This window comes from Nesoenas mayeri (genome assembly GCF_963082525.1).
Source record: "Nesoenas mayeri genome assembly, chromosome: 2".
Taxonomy (NCBI): Eukaryota; Metazoa; Chordata; class Aves; order Columbiformes; family Columbidae; genus Nesoenas; species Nesoenas mayeri.
Genome location: NC_137543.1, coordinates 161,123,727 through 161,141,155, shown reverse-complemented (window position 1 = coordinate 161,141,155; position 17,429 = coordinate 161,123,727). Strand labels below are relative to the sequence as shown.

Genomic DNA, 17,429 nt, shown 5'->3' with positions numbered 1-17,429 from the left:
AAGAGAAGAAAGGGAAAGGTCTCCAACATTCTGATGTTCTCCAACATTTTTATGTTCTCCAACACAGAGTGCCCCAAAAGTGCTTTGCCAATGAGCGGTGCAAGCACTGCTAATCTGTACAAGGGCAAAGCTAAGCAGGTTCAATTTTATTTATTTATTTTTCCCAAGGCATCCCAGGAGGGGTTTAAAAAGCATTTAAATGAGGTTCTTAGGGACGTGGTTTAAGTGCTAGAGTTGGGTTATGGTTGGACTCGATGATCCTGAGGGTCTCTTCCAGCTGAAATGGTTCTATGATTCTCATGGGTGATGTGGGATTGAATCAGTTGCATTTGCTTTGCACCAGATGAGTCCAGAGTCTGCAAACGGCCAAGTCACCTCCTGGCTGGAGAGCAGCGGTGCCCAGAGGGACAACAGCATTTTCTTCTGTGCACATGAACACCCGATGGTCCGAGGCTGCAAATCAGTCATGTCCCCTCCAGCCAGTGGAGAAACCCCATCCCTGGAGACATCCCAGGCCAGGCTGGACGGGGCTCTGAGCAACCTGAGCTGGTGAAGATGCTCATGGCAGACGTGGCACTGGATCAGCTTTGAAGGTCCCTTCCAACCCAAACTATGCTATGATTCTATGATTCTCTCATTCTCTGCTGTCCCGCTCTCACCCCTGGGGTTGGCATTTTTCCCCATTTTTCCCTTCTTCTCAATCTCTCCATCTCCCCACTCTCTGGACAGGAGTTGGGGACAAAGCCAAGGACCCTGTGCCCCTGGGTGCTGCCACCCTGATCATAGAATCATAGTTTGGGCTGGAAAGGTCCTTCAAAGCTCATCCAGTGCCCCCCCTGCCATGAGCAGGGACATCTTCACCAGCTCAGGTTGCTCAGAGCCCCGTCCAGCCTGGCCTGGGATGTCTCCAGGAATGGTTCATCCACCACCTCTCTGGCCAGCCTGGGCCAGGCTCTCACCACCCTCATCTATGCAGCCACTCACTGCACCATGTGCCCCATCTGCTGGTGTCTGGACCTCGCAGCATCCTCACGTAGGATAGAAAGTGACATAAGATGGATTAAAAAAAGGATTTAATAAGAAGATAGGTCAGGCTGACATGAGCAGGCACAGGACATGCTGCTTACACACAGCCAGCCCTTTTATAACCCCCTCCCTATTTTTTCCCCCCTTATTCCTCCCCAGCCCACCCTGATACTCACCCTGTATCCTCCACCTTTGTCCTTCCCCTGAGCATCCCAGCATAAATTCTCACAGAATCCCAGAGTGTCAGGGGTTGGAAGGGACCTGGAAAGCTCATCCAGTGCAATCCCCCCATGGAGCAGGAACACCCAGATGAGGTTACACAGGAAGGTGTCCAGGCGGGTTGGAATGTCTGCAGAGAAGGAGACTCCACAACCTCCCTGGGCAACCTGGGCCAGGCTCTGCCACCCTCACCAGGAACAAGTTTCTTCTCATATTTAAGTGGAACCTCTTGTGTTCCAGTTTGTACCCATTACCCCTTGTCCTCTCACTGGTTGTCACCAAGAAGAGCCTGGCTCCATCCTCCTGACACTCACCCTTTATATATCTGTAAACGTGAACGAGGTGACCCCTCAGTGTCCTCTTGTCCAGCTCCAGAGCCCCAGCTCCCTCAGCCTTTCCTCACACGGGAGATGCTCCACTCCCTTCAGCATCTTGGTGGCTGCGCTGGACTCTCTCCAGCAGTTTCCTGTCCTACTGGAACTGAGGGGCCACAACTGGACACAATACAATCCCTCCCCTGTATGAGATCACCATCTTAATCTGAGTTTTCGCTTCCCAGCTGCTGTCCCCTTCCACGTTCCCCCCGGTGACCTGACCCGTGCAGTGAAGGACACATCACAGCATCAGATAAATATTTATTTTGACCATTATGTGGGTTTTTTAAGAGAAGTTCCCAGCCTTACAATTTCAGGAACACGCTGTAGCTATGCTGGCAAGGAAAATAATGTCAGTGAGAACAAATTCACCTTCCTAAAACAACTCAAAACCCTTCTCAGCCCTACCAGTAACCTTGACTCGCAATAAAACTAAGGTGATTACTGTTTTCTCTTAAATTATTAATTTTATTTGTATAACTCTAGGCAACTCACATGCTTGATGGGTTTCCAGGTCAGAAAGGGTCCAGGTAAGACTCAAGAGTATTTGGGGTGAATGATACCTTTAAATAAAGGTCAGCAAACTAATAACCTTGAACGTTAACGCTACACTGGGTAATACGGATTGCTTAACAACCTTTCGTGCTCTGCTCTACAAGGCTACGCTCTCACTCCATGGTGAGAGCACAAGTCAGTATTTATGTTAAAGGTAAATATCCACAGGTCCTTTTTATTCTGTCAAAATGGATTTTCAGGAAGGTCAATATCTCCACCACCATTCTGCTGAGCCCATATTTCTTCCCTTTTCTCACTGGTTGTTACTGGTTTGAACGCCATTGCTATGACAATCGAACTGAACTCAAATGGTGGACTTGGCAGTGCAGTGATGTTCTTAAGGTTCATTTCCAACTTAAATGATTCTATGATGCTATTCTATCAATCAAGGACCTGTCCCTCACTAAGATGCAGTTTCCTGTTACCCGAGTGTAGCACAGCTCATCGTAACAGAGAAACATATAATTAGTCAACAACCCAGTTTAAGATCACCTAATTCCTCCTGTTGTCTCTCCTGGTAGATCAAGGGACAAGCCCAGTTGAAAACATCTGGCCAGCAGGTGGCAAAAGCAAAGCTAAACCCAGGCAGGGCTTCTGGTCACCCACATCTGGCCTGCTGGATGAGCATGGCAAATCCATTCCCCAGCCCACACCATGAGCCAGGGATGATGGGATCGCTCTCCTCCAACAGCCCCTATGGGATCTATGGAAGAGAAGTTCTGCACAAGTTTCAGTTTGCATTTTTATGGGCACAACATCTGGATGAGCTGCTCCTTCATCCACTTATTCTAGACAGGAGCTGGGATTCTTCCACCCAGGGCAATCCTTCCTTAATAATTCCAGTTACAACACAAACGACTCCCACATGTACTTTTCTGACCCCAACATGGAAAATCTTCATCTCGATGCTGGTGCTAGGATGAAATATCTGGTTACGCAGTGCTGTGGGCTCATAGCAAACCCATCCCATGGCCAGGACCAGTAAAATACAGCGTAGAGGACATATGCAGAATGTAAACAACGTAAATATTTATCATGCATTCGTGATACTCAACATTTCTATCTGAGCTGCATATCTGCTGCACGATTGGCTTGTCTCTGAGGGTTGGATGTCAAAGAAAGAGCTTCTCCTGAAAATGGCCTGAGGGATCTTCCGTAAGTACAATCTGAACCGTTTCTTCACAAAAGCATAGAGCAAGGGGTTGAGACAGCAGTGGACAAAGGACAAACTCTCCGTGATCTGCATGGCGTAGTCCAGCTGCCTGCTGCTTTCACAGCTCCTGATCACACCAACGTCTTGCAGGGAGTGAAGGATGAGGACAATGTTGTATGGAGACCACAGGATGAAGAAGACACCCACCAGAGTGAAGACCAAGCAGAGTGCTCTCCTTGAGCCAGGCATGTGAGACATGGCGAGGACACACGCTATGCGGGAGTAGCAGAACATCATGAAGAGGAAGGGGAAAAGGAAACCCAGGATGTTCTGAATGACCCGAAAGACAATTTTCCAAAATAAGTGCTTCTGGCCGTAATCATGGGTGCACACGATGGTTTTGTTGCGGATTTGCCTTGTTCTGGTGAAGAGGCCATCAGGAATGGAGAGGAGTATGGAAAGGACCCATAACACCAACAAGATGAGGACAGACTTCCTCCATGTCATGAAGCCACGAGGAGAGCAAACGTGAACTATCTGCAGATACATGTCCAGACTCATGCAGCTCACAAAGAAGATGCCACTGTAGAAATTCACAGTGTACATGGCACTTAAGACTGGGCACAATATATCCCAGGTCACCCACTGAGCAATGTGCAGAGCCCAAAAAGGGAGGGTTAGGAGCAAGAAGAAGTCTGAAACCACCAGGTTCAGCAGATACACTTCGGTCATCTTCTTTTTCTTCTTGATGTGCATGATGAGGACTATAAACAGGAGGACATTCCCAGCCATCCCGACCAGGAATACCACGGTGTAAAAAGATGGCAAGAACACTCTGGTGAAGGAGAGCACCTCTTCTTTTGTGCAGAGGCCATACCGCATGTAATCCTCCTCGTCCAGGTACTCGTACAGGTAGTCGCTCGAATTGGCAGCATCCAGCAAGGGTGAAGCGGTTGTTGTTGCCACCTTTGAAGCTGCATTTGACCAAAGACAAGTGAAGGCGATCAAAATGTTCTGATCCACCCAAGAAAGACAAACATCACATCACAGAGGGTTCTCCTCTAGGCCATAGGTTTAAATTTTGCCACTTTCTGATAAGTATTTTGTGTCCTGCACTCCCTGGTCTTTGCCTATGGGACGGGGACAACAGTTGGCACATACATATAAAAAAATAATTCTGCTTTCCCTTACTCTGACACATTAAAAATTGAAAGTAAAAGAGCACGGTCTCCTCTGCCATAACTCCAGACACCACTGCAAGCTTTTGAGGAAGTTTCTGCTCTAAATTATAGGAAATCCACTCTGCTGTCAGCAGCTTTAGATTCACTTGGGTCGTCCCAGTGAAGGGGAACTGGCCACCAGCACCTTTCTGTTGGTGGGGCTGCTCCCAGAGGTGAAATGCTGAACATCTCAGTGCTCCTGGTGGGACATTGACCCCGCTCTGCGCCCACTCTAGGACACCAAGACATGGATTTTTCTAAAAGGTATTAAGTGGAAAATATAGAATCATAGAATGGTTTGGGTTGGAAGGGACCCTAAAGATCATCCAGTTCCAACCTCCTGCCATGGGCAGGGATGCTTTCCACTAGAATCCCAGAATGTCAGGGGTTGGAAGGGACCCTAAAGCTCATCCAGTGCAATCCCCCCATGGAGCAGGAACACCCAGATGAGGTTACACAGGAAGGTGTCCAGGCGGGTTGGAATGTCTGCACAGAAGGAGAATCCACAACCCCCCTGGGCAGCCTGGGCCAGGCTCTGACACCCTTACTGAGAAGAAGTTTCTCCTCAAGTTTAAGTGGAACCTCTTGTGTTCCAGTTTGTACCCACTACCTCTTGTCTTACCATTGGTTGTCACCGAGAAGAGCCTGGCTCCATCCTCCTGACACTCACCCTTTATATATCTGTAAACATGAATGAGTCCCCCCTCAGTGTCCTCTTGTCCAGCTCCAGAGCCCCAGCTCCCTCAGCCTTTCCTCACACGGGAGATGCTCCACTCCCTGCAGCATCTTGGTGGCTGCGCTGGACTCTCTCCAGCAGTTCCCTGTCCTGCTGGAACTGAGGGGCCACAACTGGACACAAGATTCCAGGTGTGGTCTCCCCAGGGCAGAGCAGAGGGGCAGAAGAACCTCTCTGACCTACTAAAAGCCACATCCAAGGTAAGGACATGTAGACACCAGAATGAAGTCCTGAATCAAGGTTAAAGATTTAGCTGGAGGGATGTTGCTGGAGTCAATTCTGCATGAGGCTGAAAGGCTGCTGACCGAGGAGGGCGAGGGCCGTGAGTTGGCTGCTCCTCAGGCCTGCGGGGTGGTGTGACTGTTTAGACAGCTGCAGTCCAGATTTCAGGAAACGGTGACTGATTTGGAGAGCTTCCTACTTTTGGTGCCTGATTTTTAGAGGTAAAAACACACACGAGAACACTACAAAGGTTTCATCTTCCAAAAGCCACCCAAACTGGGCAACGGCTGTCGCTGAAGAGCCCACCTCCTGCACAGGGAGATGGGATCTGCCTAAGCCATGCTGGTATCACAAAAGTTAATGTGGGTTTTAAAAATCAAGACTAATCTCCAGGCTCCGACAGCAAACTAGGGCTGTTAGAGGGAAAACAGCTCAAATACTCCTCCGCTCCTAAAACACACCAGTTTTCAGCCAAAGTTGCCTGCCATTCCCTACAGAACTCTTTATTTCCAGCAATCCCAGAACAGGCATGGTGGTGTCGTTCCCTATTTCAGCCACTCCTGCTTGCTCTCCTCAAGGACCTATTTCTCCCCAAGAGACCTGCAATGAAGCCGTTGGTCCCCAGTCGTGCTACACATCCCAAGGAGGACACATCCCATGGTGGGTTTGAACTTCTAGGGATGGCTCCCACCCCACGAACACCCCAGGAAAGGGGAGACCCTCCCCACAAAGTGGCTTAACAAACCACCCAAGCAGTAGGATGCTGAGGGTGCCCGTGGGTGTGCAGCCCTAAGGGGGGAAGCTGCAGACGTACCTGTTTGCAGTCCCGTGTCTAAAATCGCTTGAATACCCATTGCAGGCAAATCCAGGTGGTTGAAAAGGAAATTCAGTTTGGGTTGGGCTGGACTGAAGTGTTTTCTCTCTGTGTCGCAGCCCTTTAAAGAGTTCTGCGGGGCGTTTCAGCCACGGGGAGCAGGGATCTGCCATGGAAGAGGGACAGAAAAAGAGACTTTTTCTAGGAATGAGCATTTTTATTTTTTGTTTCATACTTTGGAAAAAATTAATCTTTAGCCATACGCAGTTCTGACCATAATCCTCTGAGAGGAAACCAAAGCTGCCCACCCTTCTCATCACAGCAACACCCAGAGAGACTCACAAACATCTTCCCCCCTCACACACACCCTCTGCATCCACATCAGGACAAGCTGTCCCCAAAACCTCCCATTTCTGGGTGTCTTCCAGCCCACCGAGATGCCTTTTCTCCCTCTGCTGCATTTTTCCCCTTCTGTATCATGCTGGCACTGACACTCGCATTCCCAACCTGTAGTTCATAGCGGAGAACTGATGAGCACAACATGGGCTGAGCTCAGAAATTAATCCCAAATCGGCCACAGTGCCGCTGCGTACGAGCTGGATAACTTTCAAGAAAACAGAACCTCTCTGTGTTTCTTCTGCAGATTTCTCTACAAGGAAGAAGCAGAAAATGCACTTACGGGAGCCGCTTCTCCACCGCGGGCAGTTCTCATCCTGCCAGAGGTTTCAATCAGGCTTTTAGGAAACAGTTTTGCTTGTGTAAGGGCATGGGCAGGAAATGTGAGCTCAGCGTGACCTCCCTGGCAACCTGCTCTTCACAGAATCCCAGAGTGTCAGGGGTTGAAGGGCCCTGGAAAGCTCATCCAGTGCAATCCCCCCATGGAGCAGGAACACCCAGATGAGGTTACACAGGAAGGTGTCCAGGCGGGTTGGAATGTCTGCAGAGAAGGAGACTCCACAACCCCCCTGGGCAGCCTGGGCCAGGCTCTGCCACCCTCACCAGGAACAAGTTTCTTCTCATATTTAAGTGGAACCTCCTGTGTTCCAGTTTGTACCCATTGCCCCTTGTCCTACCATTGGTTGTCACCAGCAGAGCCTGGCTCCATCCTCCTGACACTGCCCCTTTCCATATTGATCCCCAGGAATGAGTCCCCCCTCAGTGTCCTCTTGTCCAGCTCCAGAGCCCCAGCTCCCTCAGCCTTTCCTCACACGGGAGATGCTCCACTCCCTGCAGCATCTTGGTGGCTGCGCTGGACTCTCTCCAGCAGTTCCCTGTCCTGCTGGAACTGAGGGGCCACAGCTGGACACAAGATTCCAGGTGTGGTCTCCCCAGGGCAGAGCAGAGGGGCAGGAGAACCTCTCTGACCTACTGACCACCCCCTTCTAATCCACCCCAGGTACCATTGGCCTTCCTGGCCACAAGGGCCCAGTGCTGGCTCATGGTCACCCTGCTGTCCCCAGGACCCCCAGGTCCCTTTCCCCTACACTGCTCTCTAATAGGTCATTCCCCAACTTACACTGGAACCTGGGGTTGTTCCTGCCCAGATTCAAGACTCTACATTTGCTCTTGTTCTATTTCATTAAACTTTTCCCTGCCCAGCTCTCCCGCCTGTCCAGGTCTCTGATGGCAGCACAGCCTCTGGTGTGTCTAACTCAAGTCAGGCACCATGCGAGGGACAGCCGGAGCCACCGCGACCACTTATTCCCTCTTTCTCTCTTGGTCCTGGGCTTGTTGCTTCCCAACTCCAGATGTGGCTACAACCTCCCTCTTGTTTGTTTCCTAAAAGCTTTAATCAGTGGAAACATCTGCCACTGCCTGACAGATGGATATTAAGGTGACGTCCACCCTGCCCACCTCCCAGCTCTCCCAGGCAGGATGGGACCTGCTTGATCTCTGCACTGAGAGGCTCCCAGGGACGTGTATTTTTATCAGTATCCTTGGCTGCCGCACCAATAAATCTAAACCTGGGGCTCTTCTGCATCCCATTGCTTCTGTTATCAGCTCCTGGCTGCAAAAACATGCAGCCCAATTCAGAAAAGTGCAGTTACTTAGAAAAACTCAGCTGAAATGAAAATCCACTCAAAGAGAAACTTGTCTTGTTTTTAACAAAATTTGGACAGACCTTTATGTAGAAATCTGCATTTTTCCCACAAATCTGGATAAGCCACGTGCTGCTGGGATGCTGCAAGATCCTCAGTCCCTGTAATGGTTGTGGAGAGGGACACTCCCAGGGCTGGTGGCTCTTTGGGGACAATCACACATCTTTGTCTTGCAAGCGACACCAGAATAAGGAGCTTATTGCTGTGGTTGGACGTGTAAACAGTGATCAACCATGGAGGGGATGTCTTGGGGACAGCGTCATGGCACAAACCTTTGCTCACCTGTCAAAGGTGTCTCTGAGAAATTGGTTTATTGGAGAGGTTTTAGAACAGCACCATCGGTGAGCGGACACCTTCCAGTTCATTTCCCTCATCTCAACACCAAACGGGTCCATGGGGAACACCCTGACCACGCCAAACCCATCCTTGTGCCAACACTGGTGCAATTTATAACCCCTAAACCCCATTGGTGAACACAGAACAGGGCAGCAGTGATGGCCACAGCTCCACCTCCAACCTGCCCATGGTACATGGATTTGCTAAGCGAAAAATGGTCTTTTTAACCATTTCAGCTAGTGTACGCACATTGAAAGACACCTTATAATAAAGATATTACATGGGCAACGTACCCATTAGCATGGAGCAAGAAGCCGGTCACAAAACCAGACGCACACGGGGACGCTACAGGTGACAGCAGCTTCATTAGCCCAGCAATTAAAATGCAGTAAGTTTTGGTCTTAATTGAGTTTCTCCCCCCCGAAGCACATATTGTGCGGAGCTTCAGGGAACGCAACGTGTCTCTGAGAGTCACTGGAGAAAGCAGCCTGCCCTGTAATTTATTATGAGATTTTAACTCCATTTGGGAGCTGGTAATTGCATAGATTTTTATTTATTTATTTCTCCCTTTCAGGCTCTGCAGAGCCCTAATGGCTTTGGCAATTAAAGTAACCGGATTACTCATAATGGGAACCACATTTAGAGAGGTACAGCGGTGCTAACAAACAGACATCTGAGCCACTTTCTTTTATGCTGCATCTCGGCCAGGGAGCAGCAACGCTGCGTCTCCCCCGTTCTTGGGGATGGAGAGACCAGTTCCCACTGCAAAACAGGGCAGGGGTTTGGAAAATAATGAGCTTTTTTGTTGTTTTTTCACGTTGATGTTTCACCCCCAGGTTTAGGGGAGGGATTTTGTTACCTTTGGGATCCCAAGGGATTTTTCCTCCTGCTCCAGGACTCAGTTCAGTTGAAGTCAGGAGCCATTTCCAGTTTGGTTTTGGGCTCCAGAGTTTCAGTTGAAGTCAGGAGGATTTTGGGCTTCAAAATCCACTGCAAGGGGCAAATTGAGCTCTGCTTGAAAGCTGAAATTCAGGGAAAAAATAGTCAATGAGACAATCCACTGTTAGGAAGACGAAAATCAGACCTAGGGAAAGCTGGGTTCTGCCCTTCTCCTCTGCTAAAGCGCTCTCACTTGATGTCAAAGCGCAGGTTTACACTGACATGAGTTGGTTTTGAAGCGAAAAGCTGCCAATTTGCAGAAAAAGCGGCATCCTGCAAACGACCACCTAAAACCCACACTTTTGGGGGTGAAATGGGTCGCCAAGTTCAACCCAAAGTCTCTCTGTTTTGCAAAGCCGAGCTGTCAGTGCCCAGATGTACTCGGAAGAGGAGAAGCACGCTCAGATTAGGGCAGTTCCCACTCCCCCGCTCCGTTTTGGCGGGTTCCGGAGGCGGGAAAGGGCCCGCCCGCAGCGCCCCCCAGCGGCGCGCCAAGTGCTCCCCGTGACCCCGCACCCGCCGCAATGCGGAGAACCCCCCGCCATGACATCACAGCTTTGCCCCGCCTACCCCGCCCTTATGAGGACGCGGGGGGGGCCAGCAGGCGCGCTTCCGGATTGGCTGGCTGCGGGCGGGACGCTGGGAGTTGTGGTTTTCGGCCGGGCTGGTGGGCGCCTAAGGCGAAGGGGACGAGGCGAATCAAGCCAATAAGGAGCGGGGGGCGTGACGAATCCGGCCAATAAGGAGCGGGGGGCGGGGCCAAGTGCGGCAGACACCGGCCGGTTTCGAGAGTGGAGCGGGGAGAGGTGAGTGCGGGGAGAGAACCCGAGGGTGCGGCCCGGCCCGGCCCGGCCCGGGGTGCGGAGCGGGGGCACGGCGCTGGAATAGGACAGAGGCCCAGTGTGGGGTGCGGGGACTTGGGGCTGACGTAGAGCAGAGACCCTGTGTGGGGTGGAGGCGACTGGGCCTGATGTAGAGCAGAGAACCCATGTGGGGTGCGGGGACCTGGGGCTGGAGTAGGGCAGGGGCCCCGTGTGGGGTGCGGGGTCCTGGGGCTGGAGTAGGACAGGGGCCCCGTGTGGGGTGCGGGGTCCTGGGCCTGGCATAGGTTGGAGGCCCCAAGTGGGGTGCGGGGACCTGGTGCTGGAGTAGGGCAGAGGCCCCGTGTAGGGTGCAGGGACCTGGGGCTGGAGTAGGACAGGGGCCCCGTGTGGGGTGCGGGGTCCTGGGCCTGGCATAGGTTGGAGGCCCCAAGTGGGGTGCGGGGACCTGGGGCTGGAGTAGAACAGGGCCCCGCTGTGGGCTCCGTGGTGCCGGGAACGGCGGTGAAATCTGCCACCTCCCCACCCGTGTCCCTCGTCCCCATGTCAGAGCTGTCCCCGGTGGGTGCCCCGTGTGTCCCCGCTGCAGGGTCAGGGCAGTTTTGGTGTTTCCCCTGCAGGTTCCTCTGTGTAACACCCGCCCCGGCCTCTGCATGAGCTGAAGGTCGCGGGAACCTCTTACAAATTGATTCACTTCTTGAAATCATTTCCTTGTCTGTCTCCACCTCTCCCGAGTGACAGGGCGCTCTCGTGTTTCGTTCTCCGAATGAGCCAGGGTAAAATATATATAGCAAATAGGAGTAGTTGTAGTAGGCACAGAGAGACTCGCAGCCTGCAGAGGAAATGGTTTGCATGTTTAGTTTAAGAAAACAGCCCGAAGAAATGGACGTGCGCAAAATGCTGCTTAACCAGGGAATACAGCCACGTTGGGAATTTATCTTTTGCAAGTGATTAGCAGCCTGTGCTGAAGTTAAATTCCTGTGAGTCTGGAGTAATGGGAGGCCGAGCTGTGTTTTGCTGCTGATCTGTTGGTGGCAAAACTGGAACAATACAAGTAGCAATTTCTGGTGTTGTTGAGGTCACTGAGCAGGCAGAAAAATGGCACTAATTGAAGAATGATGGTTATGCCGAGGAGGTCCGTGTGTGACAAGGACAGCAGGACAAGGTGCCACGTTTTGGTGGACGGTCTCACTGGTTGGGTGATGATGGGTCAGTGAGTAGAGACCTTTTTGTGGTCCCTGCTGCTTGTTTTTTACCTGGAGACAGGGGAGAAATCACCTACGCTGCAATAGGAACCGCTCGTCTTCCTGGTGCATCCCCGGGTGAATCTGTGTCGATCAGGGGCTTCAAGACTCACTCTGGTTCCTTAGCACCTGCCATTTTACACTTTGTGTTCTCCAACAAGAGTCCAAAATCTGTTGAAGGGGGGAAGGAGGTGGCATGAGGCTGTTGTAGCAACCGTAGCGCTGACCTTCCACAGCGGCTCGTGCTTTCTTTTCCCCCAGAGGGCTTCTCTTGCTGCTGTTGGCAGGGAGTGAAAGGGAAGGAATGAACTTTTCCGAGGTCAGAGCAGCTGTTAAGGAACAGCCTGAGAAAGCAAAGCAGGATGCACGTCCTAAAAGGAAACACAGTGGCCAAAGCTTTCAGTGGCTTCGCGTTGCCTGTGTGTATGGGGCTGCTGGGACTTCTCGTAGTATGAAGAAGGACGGCAGGAATTTGTTGCTTCGCCTTTTTTTCCTCCTGTCATTACTTGTTCTAGTTTGCAAAGATCTTGCTTCTGAAGACTTCACTTGAACTAAATCATGTGTGTAGCTCATCAGCTTGTTGTGCTCGTACCTCACTCTGTGGTAGAATATGCAAGGCATTTTCTTTTTTCTAAAAATCTTCTTAACTTGGTGTTTCAAAACCCTGAAGAAAGATTCTGTGTCTTTGCAGCCACCATGTCACCCGGTCAGGAACCTGTTTTCCCCGAGTATGAGACTGACACCAGCCAGACGTCAAAGCTCTTACGGAAATTTAAAGAGACGCCGTTTGTACCTATTGGTAAGTTTAAAGGTGAAGAAATGTGCGTGGGTGATCAATATAGTCAACACATTCACTGCTCACTGATCGCCTGTGAACAGGAAATTACTTCCTGCTGTAGGTTTGCTGTGTGGTGATAAGAGTGCCCAGGATGGTATTTGTTCTGCAGGAAACAGAGAAATTCATGAGGCTTGTTATCTTAAATAGAAAACTCAGAACCTACAACTACCAAAAAAAACCCAACAAACCCTGAAAGACTGTTTAGGTGAATTTAAAACACACATTCAGGTGATCGTGTTGGGGGAAGGTGTGTTTTTTGTAGGTGTTCTGGAGTGTGGTTACTGGGAACTGTGCGATCACTACAAAGTGACTTTCAAATCGACAAAACAGAAATATCTAGAATGAGCTCAGCTGTTAAACATTTCACCCCCCTCAGCTGCCATTCCATAGTTTAAAATGTGTTTTCTTAGTAGGTTTGTGCTACCCCAGCTTGAGGAGGTTGTTAAAATCCTCAGTTTCTCTGCTGAGACCCCTAAAAAGCCTCCGAGCAGACAGAGGATCAGTCGTGTTCATCCTGAGAGCTTTCCTCCCTTCAGGAACTGCCTCTGACACGAGAGATGTTTTGATTTCAAGCCACCTTACATGAAAAGCAGTCGGGTCACTCGGGGTGAACTGTTCCACGTGTTTGCCAGCACATAATCCGTCACTGGCTTCTGCGGTCACAGGACTTTGCTTCCCAGTTCACTAGGGCGTACTATGAACTCCAGGAGTTTGAGTTCTCCCAAGCAAATTGGCAGGATTTACCTTCAACCTGTGTCAGAGCTAGCTTGAAGGCCCTAAAATTCTTAATTGGTATTTAATGAAGCTGCCACATGGTCATGCAGCAATGAAGGAAGGATTTACAGCTTCATGAGTGGGGCTGGTAATATTCCTGTTCAAGGAAACAAGCCATCTGAGCTCTTGGTGGTAAAACATACACACGACTTAGAACTTGGCAGCCTCCTCTGAACTATGGAAAGAATAATAATCTTAAATATGGAATGAAGTGGATGGAATTGGGAAATTTTGTGCACTTTTGCTGTGTATTCTGTGAGAACATCAGTGTAGGCAGGTTGGAGGTGGCAGAGCTGGGGCTGTGTTTGGTCTGAAGGACAACAAGCAAATTTCAGCTGAACCGTGGTCTCCACAGCATGGGACAAGTATCATATGACTTGTCCTGTCCCAGTGAAGGTGGCCACATGTGATGACACCCAGAATAGCAACCTCAGCAGGCTGGTGGGTAGGTCAGGGTGTCTCCAGGCACTGAGGGTCCCAGCCACAGCTGAGTGGTCTTCTTGAGTGGGAGCTTCTGTGCAGGAAAGAGGGTGCAAGCAGCACAGGTGCTTTCTGAAAAATACCTGAGAAACTGACACCTTGAGCTGCTGGTGTGGCATTTTAACATTAGTGGAAATCATGGAATGGTTTGGATTGGAAGGGACCTCTGGAGATCATCCAGTCCAACCCGCCTCCTAAATCAGGGTCACCAGAGCAGATCACACAGGAAGGTGTCCAGGCGGGTTTGAATGTCTCCAGAGAAGGAGACTCCACAACCTCTCTGGGCAGCCTGGTCCAGGCTCTGGCACCTCAAAGGAAAGAAGTTTCTCCTCATATTCAGGTGGAACTTGCTGTGTTTCAATCTGTCCCTGTTTCCCCTCAACTTGTTGTTGTGCACCACTGAAAATAATGGAATCAAGAATCATTTTGGTCTGAAAAGACGCTCAAGATCATGGAGTCCAACCATTAACCCAACACTGTCATTAACCCATATCCCTAAGAACCTCATCTCCATGTCTTTTAAACCCCTCCAGGGATGGTGACTCCAGCACTGCCTTGGGCAGCCTGTTCCAATGCCTGACAGCCCTTTCTGGAAAGAAATTATTCCCAATATCCAATCTAAACCTCCCCTGGTGCAACTGAGGCCATTTTCTCTTATCCTATCCCTTGCTACCTGGGAGAAGATACAGACCCCTCTGGCTCCAACCTCCTTTCAGGCAGTTCAGAGATCAGAAGGAGGATGGAGCCAGAGGGGGTCTGTATCAGCCTCCTGTTCTCCAGGCTGAACCCCCCCAGGTCCCTCACCTGCTCCTCATAAGCGTCTAGTCCTGTTCTTTTGATACCCACCCTTGAGATATTTGTCACATTGATAAGATCCCCTTCTCTAGGCTGAACAGCCCCAGCTCTCTCAGCCTTCCCTCGTAAGAAAGATGCTCCGGACCCCTCAGTGTCTTTGTAGCCTCCACTGGACTCACTCCAGCAGCCCCTCACTCTTCTCTGCGCCGAATGAGGTGGCAACACTTGAGCAAAACCAGCAGATAGGCCAGGACTTGCCATTTACAAAAAAAAGAGTGATTAGACCAAAAGGTGATTATTCCCAGGAGACCTTGGTTAGGTGGGTCACTGCACATCTTGATGTCTTGGCTCAGGGCTCAGAAGGACGTTTTCCTTGCCTTGCAGGGATGGCCGGCTTTGCCATGGTGGTCGGCTACGGGCTGTACAGGCTGAAGCACAGAGGTGAGATGAAAATGTCACTTCACCTGATTCACATGCGCGTGGCAGCCCAGGGCTTCGTCGTGGGAGCGATAACATGCGGTACGTATCCGGCAAACTGCGGAGAATGTCTCGCGTGCCTTCTCTGAGTGGATAATACAGCAAGTGTGGAATATCCTCAGAGTGGAAGCGTCCAGGCCATTGTATTTCAGGATGTTTATGGTCATTACTGATGTTCGCTCAGCCCTTCTAGAGCAATGAGATATTTAAGGACATGTATTTAATATTAAACTGCATTAACTTTGAGAAGTTTTGGCTACTTTTAGACGTGGAAAGATTCACAGATATCGAAATTAGGGGCAAATTAAAAAACAACTATCTGACATTAATATTTTCCCATGTAAATCTTTTGCTGTTCCTGAATTTAATGCATTGAAAAATGAGCTTATGTAGACTGTGGTATTATATATTTTATATATATACACACATATATATTCAGGACTGGAATTGTGTCCCTGCATATTCTGAGTGATTTGTACATCTCAGGTCTCAGGTATTGCAGCCATGTACATAAATGTATATCCCATGAAACGCTGTTTGTCTGTGCTGTATTCCCAGAAGGTACAACAGAAAAGCTTCACTTTGGCTGCAAAGTCAAGTCAAATTGGCTGAGGCGTCTGCATTTCATATACAGAATATTTTCATATCCACTTTGTATATGAAGAATTTTGTAGCGTTCATCACTGTTATTTAAAAAAAAAAGAGATGGCAGAAGAGGAAGGGAAACATTATTTGGATTTTAAAACTTATTTCCTATTTAACCCAGCTTTCTAATTGTCCTTGTATTTCTGTCTTGCAGGTGTGCTGTATTCAATGTTTCGGGAGCACATGATGAAGCCCAAGGAGGAAAGGAAAACCGACTGAAAACCTCTGTCCTGGTGGTGGCCTGTGTACTGCAGCTAAAAAGCTCATGCCGAGGGGGGACTGAGGAGAAAAAGGAATAATACATGGTATTAGAGAATTGCCCTATATTGGTTTCGTTTTGATACACTATCTTGAAGCTGGCAGCTTAAATGATTGTGTGCTGGGGGAGCGGGTATAAGGGTCTGGTTCTGATTGATGCCACCATATCCTAAATTTTAGGGGGCACAGTAGAGCACAATCGGTTTATCTTCCCCTCAACTCAGTCCTAAAATTGGTGACTCCTTTTGGGCTCTTGCCCAAAACCACAAAGTCTGAACCAGCTTCTGTGAGGCCTCGGGCTGCCAGACAGTGTTGAGTGCTTTGCTGTCGTTTTCTATCTTGTATATTTGTCAGCCTCCAGCTTTGTAATTTAGAAGCTTCTAGTAGCACTAAATGACTTCTAAAATATTGAGAGCGATAAACATCTATTTTTTTTGTTATTTAAGGCAGAAGTATTTAGTATGTTGCAGATATTTAGATGTTATATTTATTCACTGTTAATGAAGACACAGGCTCCCTATTTTTACTATAGATTTTCAGACTCTTGGATTACTCTATTTTGTAACTTTATTTAGGGTGTTCTTCTGAATAATGTTTAAATGTAACATTTAAAGTAGACCATGTGGAAACTAAACCTTGATTTGGTGTTCTAATACTTTCAAAGCACATGATCTAGTTCTGATTTTGCAGTTATCATTCCCTGTAGGATTTTAAATCTGAAAAGCACCCATCACATTCAACGAGGTGTTAAAACCCTTCTCTGTGAATTGCCACTGTTATTTTACACTCAAACCCCTTGTATCTCCAACAGCAGCCACAAAAATAAATGTCTCGGTAAAGCCAGTTTGCAAAAGCCTCCTTTTCTCCTATTAGCTGACATTCCACTGTGACAGTATGATGTGTCGTTGTAATAAACACTGCAAGGTACATACTGCATCTCTGTGACATTGTACAGTGCAGTGGGTGATGAAATAGGAATAAATGTGTGAGCCCTGGAGATAACGAGTGTTTGGTTATGGATTTGTTGCAGGGTGGGCCCCCCTGTGCATGCAGCCACTTGTGGAGAGGTGGGGTGAATAAAAATCACAGAATCACAGGATGGTTGGGGTTGGAAGGGACCTCTGGAGATCATCCAGTCCAACCCACCTGCTAACGCAGGGTCACCAGAGCAGATCACACAGGAAGGTGTCCAGGTGGGTTTGAATGTCTCCAGAGAAGGAGACTCCACAGCCTCTCTGGGCAGCCTGGGCCAGGCTCTGGCACCTCAAAGCAAAGAAGTTTCTCCTCATATTCAGATGGAACCTCCTGTGTTTCAGTCTATGCCCGTTGCCCCTCATCCTGTTGTTGGGCACCACTGAACAGAGTCTGGTCCATCCTCCTGACACCCACCTCTTCAGATATTTA

At 49.3% G+C, this 17,429-nt stretch overlaps 2 protein-coding genes across 4 annotated transcripts; one reads left to right on the top strand and one right to left on the bottom strand.

The window, feature by feature from the left end:
- Positions 1-3,207: 3,207 nt before the first annotated feature.
- ACKR2 (atypical chemokine receptor 2) lies at positions 3,208-7,031 on the bottom strand (the record flags this gene model as incomplete). Its single annotated transcript, XM_080364237.1, has 2 exons — positions 3,208-4,341; positions 6,999-7,031. 2 exons carry the CDS (start codon positions 7,029-7,031, stop codon positions 3,208-3,210), a joined length of 1,167 nt encoding a protein of 388 aa, XP_080220363.1.
- A 3,291-nt stretch (positions 7,032-10,322) lies between these two features.
- On the top strand, positions 10,323-16,868 carry HIGD1A (HIG1 hypoxia inducible domain family member 1A). 3 transcript variants are annotated; one of them, XM_080339597.1, is made up of 4 exons: positions 10,323-10,499; positions 12,450-12,557; positions 15,030-15,164; positions 15,922-16,868. In XM_080339597.1, the coding sequence occupies exons 2-4, from the start codon at positions 12,455-12,457 to the stop codon at positions 15,984-15,986; spliced, it is 303 nt and encodes a 100-aa protein (XP_080195723.1). In that variant the 5' UTR covers positions 10,323-10,499; positions 12,450-12,454; the 3' UTR covers positions 15,987-16,868. The 3 variants fall into 3 exon arrangements, with proteins under 3 accessions (XP_080195723.1, XP_080195724.1, XP_080195722.1); XM_080339598.1 differs by lacking the exon at positions 10,323-10,499 and adding an exon at positions 10,536-10,600; XM_080339596.1 differs by lacking the exon at positions 10,323-10,499 and adding an exon at positions 11,266-11,290.
- Positions 16,869-17,429: the final 561 nt, after the last annotated feature.

Excerpts from the sequence above, each read along its gene's own strand:
- HIGD1A (XM_080339596.1), top strand. Across the intron at positions 12,558-15,029 it reads GACGCCGTTTGTACCTATTG|GGATGGCCGGCTTTGCCATG; the intron begins GTAAGTTTAAAG and ends CTTGCCTTGCAG. Across the intron at positions 15,165-15,921 it reads CGTGGGAGCGATAACATGCG|GTGTGCTGTATTCAATGTTT; the intron begins GTACGTATCCGG and ends TCTGTCTTGCAG.